This window comes from Pistacia vera, unplaced genomic scaffold (genome assembly GCF_008641045.1).
Source record: "Pistacia vera cultivar Batoury unplaced genomic scaffold, PisVer_v2 Contig567, whole genome shotgun sequence".
NCBI lineage: Eukaryota > Viridiplantae > Streptophyta > Magnoliopsida > Sapindales > Anacardiaceae > Pistacia > Pistacia vera.
This window is the reverse complement of record NW_022196409.1, coordinates 365,208-374,080: the sequence shown is the minus strand read 5'-3', so window position 1 is coordinate 374,080 and position 8,873 is coordinate 365,208. Positions and strand designations below refer to the sequence as shown.

Here is an 8,873-nt window from a genome sequence, read left to right as displayed (position 1 = left end):
ATAGAATAATAAAAATGACTGGCATGAATCTTTTCCCAAACAAGGTACGGTTTGAAATGCTTTTTCAAATCATTAAAAGCATTTTCAAACAGGAAGTGTTTCTAAAACAAAGGAATACCCGTTTTAAAGAAACACTTGGCATTATTACAGAAAGTGCTTCTACCCAGAAAGCGTTTCTAAGAAAAGTACCCTAAAATATATCCAGAAACCACCTGAGTGAAGAACTAGACCAAGAAAGAATTAGTTTAAAAGCTCACCAAGTTGGACGCGAGTGACCTGAAAACACATTTGAACAAGAGGAAGAACGGATCTGACTGTGAACTGCATTCTTGGGTAGATGACAGTGAAAGAGACGCGGCAGTCGCCACGTTGCCTTTCAGAATTATCAAAATACTGTTGGAATCCTGCTTCAGAAAACCAACTACAGAATCACAGACAATGCAAATGAATCAGCAGTCTTTCACAATGAGCTCCACTTGAATAATGACAAAGGCACGCACACCACAATTCTCTATGAGCCAAGAGAATGTAAATAAAAGACAACACGGGGTTGAATTTCTGTGTGTGTGGGCGTGAAAGAAAGGAAATCTTACAAAATTGTGATGTAATAGATAAATCAGGGACACGCCACTGTAACAAAGTCACTAAATAGACTATACGATGTAATATGATAGGTAACTCTTATAATTTAGTCTCCAACTAAAAAGAAGGTCACTGCCTAAAATTAAATGTCTAAAGCTGCATCTAAGCGAACTACAAGAAATGGTAAGAATATCCTATCTGAGGACAAATTTAAAATAAGATTCTGAAAACTGCCCGATTCACTCCTCAGTCCTTTGCGGCAGAAGGGTTGACATCTGAAGCATTATCTTTATGGCTTGGAGAAGGAACTGGTCCTCTCATTTTCAAGTCCCCAGATTGTTGTTGTTGTTGCTGTTGCTGCTCCTGCATCTGATGCTGCTGCTGCTGCTGCAACTGTTGCTGTTGAAGCTGATGCAGTTGGTGCTGTTGGAACTGATGTTGCTGCTGCTGCTGCTGCTTCTGAGAGTGAATCTGGAGCTGCTGGAGCTGCTGCACGGTTAGAAGAGTATGCATGGCTTGATTATTTGGGTAAAATTGCTGGCCAGCTCCAAAAGAAGAGAAGTTCATCATAGGTCCACCATTCGGCATATTTTGGCCAGTCAATACCTTCAGATGCTGGATTTCCTCCTTCAATGCATCATTTAGTGCTGTAAAAACAGAAAACAGTAAAAACAATATTATCACATATAGTCATTAATAAAACCGAGACAGTTAAATATAAATACCAAGTTAATGAGTGGAAAAGAAAGCTATTATAGTTCTATTTGTGCTAATAATATAAGACTGTTAAGGTATATGAATAGAACAGCCTATGCAGATTTAACTTCCTCACAAAGATTTTGCTACTTCTCTTAGAATCCATTCAATAAATTTAAATGCAATAAAGATAATACTATTCCAAATTCAACGAATACCACATATACAGAACTCAAGCACGAAGTAGCACCAAGTGTTGCACTGAGAATCCATCTATGGAAACTGAGAATACCATTCACTTTTATAGCAGTATCTTTATAGATATAGAAAAATGTTATGGTAATATCATAACCATAAGAGTAACAGCAACAAAGTGTAACGTATCTCCAGAAATTAGCAAGTAAATGACAACACAAGGAAACTAACTTCTTATCAAACAAGTAAAAACAAGAAGTAAACGACAATACATAAGGAGACTAGTTTCTTAACATACAAGCACACACAGCACAAAAACACCATTAATATATGTATATTTTACCACAACTGCCCCACTCCACACAAAAACACAAATTAAACTGAGTCCCTCAACAAGGTCGTGGTTAGGGTGATCGAACCCTAGACCTTTTGTTTCCTCATAAGAAATCTAACCAACTAGGCTACTCCTCAGGGGAAAACATTGCTAAAAATTACCACTACATATCAATGTATATCAACTGGACAAATTCCATTTGCAGTCAACCAGCTTATTGTTAGCCACTCTGGAAAGCATTAACTAACGTGTCATTACAAACCACTGAAGTGTGTCATCAGAAAGCCACCAAAGGATATGCAAGCTCCAGACAACCAAAATTAGAACCAAAAACAAAAAGCATAAAAGATATTTCATTACATTACTAAATTTAAAAAGGTCAGCAGTAGCCACTACCCAGAACCTCGTAATCTGCCAAGTGACAACACCATGTCCAACAGAAATTCTAACTTATGCACCCAAACTAATTGTTCTCATTCACATATAATAAAAAATTGAAAGGGTTATAGCAGCTAAAAAAGTTAACATGTAAAAGAGAAGGGGCAAAGATTGTTAAGATTGAAATAATAATGCATGTTATATGAGTGAATTCTAACAATCCAAACATCGAACAATGTGATGTAATTTTATATCTTCCAACATTCCAAACTTAGAAGAAGCCTACAAAGTTTATCAACAAGAAAAGCTAAATGAAAACTCAAATTAAAAAAAGATCGTTTATTAAAGCCTTCTAATTCGGCACGGAAACTTTCTTCGACAGATAATTTGGTATAATATTATTGAGTTGGCATAATAATACATTAATCAACTAAAACATAGACATTATTAAAACAGTGAAATACGTGGATGTAGATTTGATGCATCTCTCTTTAACTCATTATCAATGAAAATAATTGTATAACATACAGAAGGAGAGAAACTTGAAAAGAAGAGAAATTGTATATTTACATTAGAAAGCAATAGTTTCTGAATCTGGGAGAATAAATCTCATTGTAAATATTTTTATATAAAATTAAACTTTTGAGGTTTTGAGCTAAACTGGCCCGAACATGCCCGGTCACCCAAAAAAAAAATCCATCGGTTTCTAACAGAAAATATTCAGTGAAAAGTTGAAATGTTTCACATACGATGTAAGATAATAATGATACACACATATATGATACCATGCATGTGAATAAAAAAAAAAAAAAAGTAAAAGTGATCTTATGTTAAAACTAATCACTTCTCCATACATGTAATAAAATCTTCCAACACTTGGTAAGTAACGGATTACAGCAACATTCCTATGTAATACTAAAATAGTTGAACTGTCCTAACATTTTACATGGGTTCAATAACCATCCATCCAGAATATGCAATAAGAACTAGTGATGCACTTTCAAAATCTTAAAATTAAATTCCAAGGCAATTGTGGGTACATTTAAGAGCTGTTGCATACGTATTAGGAGTATTTGAGATATGGCATTCAATAACAATATGAAATGAATGAAGATTACATTATAAGGCATCATAGGCTACTGTAAGTATTTCAAGTTTCATCATATCTTTTCCTTTTTCTTTCTAGTTTCTTACTTCCACTAACAAGTTTTACTTTGATTCCCATGGTGAATGGAATTCACCACCAGAGTTATCAATCAAGGATGTGACCTATTAATTATAGTAAGTAAATCAAATTCCTAAATAACCACCAAAACAGTTCAGGAACCTCTCAAGTTGATTATTATTAATATTATTATATCATCCTAATATATTACAAACATAAGCAAAATCAATCCTAAACAAAAATTAACACACCTAAAGAAGAAAAAGGCTTCCATAAACATGATGTCACATGGCCACAGATCAAACATGCATCACATAAAGGTACGATAAAGTTATGCTGCTAACATGGAAGCAACACAGGGCCGCACATCAGAACACAGACAGAAAATGTTAAACAAACAATCGCATGCTGATGTGTGAGCACTCCAGAAGCAAGAAAAGCTCCGAAAAAAATATAATAATTAACAGGCAACAACAGGTAATAAACATATTGAAACGAAATAGTAAAAAGTTGTAAAATCTTAAGAGGATGAAATTGAACCATGTGAGGATTCAAACCCTCCTCAACAAAAGAGAAAGAATAAGTATATCCTCTCTATCTATCTCTTGCTTTGACATTCACATAGAATATTTGTGTGTGTGTGTGTGTGTGTGTGTAAACACATAGCTGACAACAAAAGCAACCTTCAGCTGTTTGCAAATACAAAGCATCAAAGTGTGTTTTTCATGTTCTTGGCAAAGTTAGAATTCTCGTGGAAAAATGAAAATAATACAAATTATTAACTTGGACAATATGGTCTCAGTAAGTCTATTAAAACCAGAAATAAGATGAAAGAGAAACAATAAGTCAACTGAAACTGAATATTAGTCATTATAAGAAAGTTCCCAAGAGAACCTCACCATCTTGCAAGTGGACCTGTTGCTCCATTGTTTGCAAGCGCAGTTTCAATTCACTGTTTTCTGCAGTCAGACCATTTGTATCTCTCTGCTCATAAGATGAACATTTACATCAATTAATTTTACTGTTGGCGAAATACATTCAACATAAGCTTAAAACTGCGAAAGCTCATAACAAAAAAGATAAGTCATGACATCCATACCAAAGAAAACCAATATGTGAAGTCTGACAAAAATGACTCTGCAGCATTGATGAACTTACCTGCAATAAAGTCAATTGAGCAGACAATGAGGTTGCTTCAGTTTGTAGTGTCTGTACTTTCCGTTCAAGTTCAGCTATGTATCGCATCTTTCTTTCCTTTGACCTTGCAGCTGACTGCCTGTTTGCCCAGATCCTATCAGATTGCATAAAACAAGACTGTAACGTCAATGGTATGGGCAACATAAAACAAAGAGGAACGAGAAGAATCTTCATGGAGAGAGAGAGAGAGAGAGAGAGAGAGAGAGAGAGAGCATACAAACAAGGAAAGCTAAACTTCAGCAGAAAGAAAACCAACTAAAAGGGCAGGTATGTATGAAAGCACACATTGATACCACATCCTACAGTTCTTGCTAAAGCATCATTATGTAAAAGAAGATATGGTATAACAGTAGAGCCATGAGCTAATGGAATAGATTCACAACTCACTTGCCTATAGGTATGAACTAGAAGTCAGCAATTTATAGGACAAGATCTGCTTTCCAGCATCTTCTTGGTCCTCGATTTCTACGGATTTCCAAAACTCGTCTCTTCTTTATTCAACTCAATCCAGAAGGGGTTGTTAGGTAGTGAGTTTCTAAAGGGTTTTGGGAAGCAAAGATTACTCTTTTGTCTATATTCACTAGTTAATCACAATGCCGAAGATTCAATTCAATCATGCAGTTGTTTTTGTTTTTTACAATTGCGGACACCTGGTCTTCTACTGTATCTCTTATACAGTAATACAACCCTTTCATTTCCTATAGCAAAAAAAAAAAAAAAAAAGGCTTGCAATTGGACAGAGTGAGTACAGGGCACATATTAGGCCGTGATAGCCATCAAAATCTTAGTATCAAAATACCAGATATTTTGTTTGAGGGAAAGCATTCATCTCCAAATAGCTTGAAGTCAAGTGGTCTTAGGAGTAATAATTATGGGAGGTTATGAGCTTCGATTTGATTGTTTGGAAGTTAAGAACTATACATTAAACCAAAAAATGTTGTTAAGTGTTCTCAATTTATGGTATCTACCCATTGCCTTAACTATCATCATTGATATGGCCTAAATAAATATTTCTATTTGAATCTTTTCAAGAAGTATAAAATATATAATGGACCATGAAATGTGTTTCTAGGCATAATTGCATATAGTGCCAGGTGAGCTCTTCATTCTAGGATAGAAGTTTCAGATAATGTATAGATCTAACTTCGGCTAGTTTCTTATCAAAAATAAATAAATTTGAAGATTTCACTAAAGTATACATTTCCTGAATTTTTTTTTTTAATATTTATTAGCCCTTAGTATACAGATTTTCCACAGAATAATTTATCTATCTGTTTTACCAAACTATGTCCACAAACATTGGTATGTCATAAACATAAATGGTTGATGTGACTAATAGTTGCCTAAATATTAAAACTATTGGATATCTGGCTTTAGGTAACTAATAAAAAATTGATAGTGTAGATGGAGAAAACACGTGTGATCACTATTTTTCCGGATAGGCTTCTTCAATGTGTTAGAATTTGAACATAACGTTCACAAAAGCAGTCCCTGTACACAATCTTAATTGCATTGCACAGGTTAGGTTGGTTTCTTCATTTGGGTCTCAAAATTGGGTTGTATCGGTTTGGATTCTAGCACAATCCATGTTCACCTACTTCCCATCACACCAATAACACACAATGTTTTACTGATTAAATGCCATCTAAGTTTCGATACTCTTAAGATAATTCCCTCAAGTGCCATAAATACATTCTAAACTGAGCACAGTTTAATAGGAAAATACAATTCCATCTAATATAATGCAGAAATATTTTACAGTTCAATTAACTATAATCAAAGAGTTTTGACTTTACAATCAGTTTCTTGTAAAAAACAGAGCTAAAAGATAACATCATTTCTCTAAAAAGAGCCTACACATTTAAATAGCCACAGAAAACTTTCCATTCACGCATGCTTACCTCTAAAATTCAAGTAAAGCGTTCACAATTATTTTTCTTTTACATATAAATACGAGGGCAATAACAAAAACAAATAAAAAAGTATTTCATGCTAGAAAAAGTAAATTTATAACTGACATCAAGTTCATAACAAACAAAGATCACTAAAATTCATTTTACGATCTCAGCTCATATAAAGCATACCTTTTTGCACGCTTTGGATCAATAAGAGCAAGCTCAGCAAGCTTGTTAGCAGACATAGCTTTCTTAGAATCAGCACCATGCGCCTCTTCTGAACCCCCAATGAGCATCTCTGGCTTAATACTTGTCGAACCATCCATTGACTGGCTATGCTGATGCCTAATCCTGGGCCTCTCAGTGGACCCAACGCCTGCATTCTCTACAGAAGAACTCCCACCACCACCAGCCGCCGCCTGTGCCGGGGCTGCTGCTGGTGCTGGAACTGGAGCCGCCAATGGCTCACCCATTTGAAAACCAGATGTTGCTGTTGAAGAATTGAACTTATCCATATCCAGATACATTGACAACAAGTCCTCCTCAGTCTCATCCGAGAAAGATGGCCCATCCGCACCGCCAACCACACCAAGATCACTGTCAAAGCTAATATCATCAGGCAGAGTGAGGATTTCAGAATGAGCCCGACGGTGGCCCACATTCTTCGGTGGATTATCAGGCATTCGGCTAATATCATGGCTAAAACGGTTAGAATCAGACTGATGAGTGAAATGTGCCCCGTCAGAGATAGAACCACCTGGAGCTAGCGGCGGGAACGATGACGACGTCGTTGGCTCAGGTTTCACATTAAAATTAGGGTTCCCAGTTGAAGAAAAGCTCGAGAAACGACCAGATGGAGGCGGTAAACCACCAACCTGACTCGGAGATTTATCCTTATCCATCTAGACACCCTAGAAAAAAAAAATCCCCAAACTCTCCGAATAAGAATATCAATGATATGAACAAAATCCTAATCACTAATCGTTATCTTTCTCAACGCATCTAATCAAGACACAATTTTGACACCCAACAACACCTTGAAATCGATATATAACTCAACCCAACTCAACAAAACACCAAACAAACCAAATTAAATGGAGAATTCAATGAAACCCCCAGAAAACACTAACAATACAAATTTCAATTCCACAACTAAGCATAAACAGATCACACAACGGCAAAACCAAACCTTAAACAAGTAAATTTTGAAAGAAAAAGATCTATCAAATCACTAAACAAACTAACTACAACACAATACAACAGAGAAATGAAGATTCAAAGAAGAAGCAAACCCTAGAACCTCTTGGACCCAAGTGAAATCTAAATCCGGGTTGCAGGAAAAACCAAAACTTTCCAGGAAATTCAGTAACTTTCCCGGAAAATCCAAGGCGAATTTTCTTTCTAGCTAGATCTTCTTCGAATTATAAAAATGGTTTTTTTTTTTTTTCATTACAGTGAAAAAAAATTATAACAGAGAGAATCTTACACAGGCTTTTTGTAAAAAGGGAATAAAAAATTTAAAATAATTTAAAGATCTGAGAAACTGAGAAAGATTGCTTCTTACAGAGAACAAATGGAAAATCTCTTGGGGTTTTTTTATTTCTTTTTTTGTGATTTTTAGTTCTTAATAAACAGTGGATGTTACTTAATAAGGGTAAGTGGGGCATGTGTAAAAGCGTATGCTGTTATGCTGTTGTACCTTTTTGGACTAGAATGCCCTCTGAACTTGCTTTATTTGGGAAATAAAAACACTCGTGTGTTACCATGGTGGTATGGTAAGAGCGATGGTAATGTAAAGTAATTTGTTCACTTGAATTAGAAAATCATACAAAATAATGGTACATGTTCGTCGTGACAATATTAACGATAAAATGAGTTGATAATGTACGTAAAATGTTAATGTTAGGTAAATTACCACGTCCACTCTTCAAGTTGAAAATTGAATATATTACTTGGGATGTATAATTGTCGTTTAAACTTTCGATTATTTATTATGTTTGATTCAATTGTTAAAAATTAAACTTCAAAAAATCAAATTTGATGTCATATATTTTACGTTGTTGTGAGCTAATATAATAAGTGAGATGATTATATTATATAAAGTGATTTGTTCACTTGAATTGGAGAATCTGACAAAATTATGTTACACGTCCCTTACAATAACATTAACATTAAAATGAATTAATAATATAAGTAAGATATTAATTATTCGTAAAATACCATATTTACTTTAAGATTTAGAGAATTTGATATATACATGAGATGTATACATCAGTCAAACTTTCAATTTTTTATTATGTTTGATTTAATTATTAAAACTTAAATTTTAGAAATCAAATTCAATATTGTCAAACTTGCAAAAAAAAATTATATAAATTTCATTAAATATTAATAAATTTCAACAACAAAAAAATTATTCATGAATTTAGAA

At 34.4% G+C, this 8,873-nt stretch overlaps 1 protein-coding gene across 3 annotated transcripts; it reads right to left on the bottom strand.

Annotated features, from left to right (window-relative positions):
* On the bottom strand, nucleotides 1-8,058 carry LOC116108620 (probable transcription factor PosF21). 3 transcript variants are annotated; one of them, XM_031394864.1, is made up of 5 exons: nucleotides 8,007-8,058; nucleotides 6,632-7,353; nucleotides 4,509-4,641; nucleotides 4,250-4,334; nucleotides 1-1,229 (listed from the first exon to the last, which is right to left on the bottom strand). In XM_031394864.1, exons 2-5 carry the CDS (start codon nucleotides 7,342-7,344, stop codon nucleotides 829-831), a joined length of 1,332 nt encoding a protein of 443 aa, XP_031250724.1. In that variant the 5' UTR covers nucleotides 7,345-7,353; nucleotides 8,007-8,058; the 3' UTR covers nucleotides 1-828. The 3 variants fall into 3 exon arrangements, with proteins under 3 accessions (XP_031250724.1, XP_031250722.1, XP_031250723.1); XM_031394862.1 differs by having other exon boundaries at nucleotides 7,735-8,047; XM_031394863.1 differs by having other exon boundaries at nucleotides 7,743-8,047.
* Nucleotides 8,059-8,873: the final 815 nt, after the last annotated feature.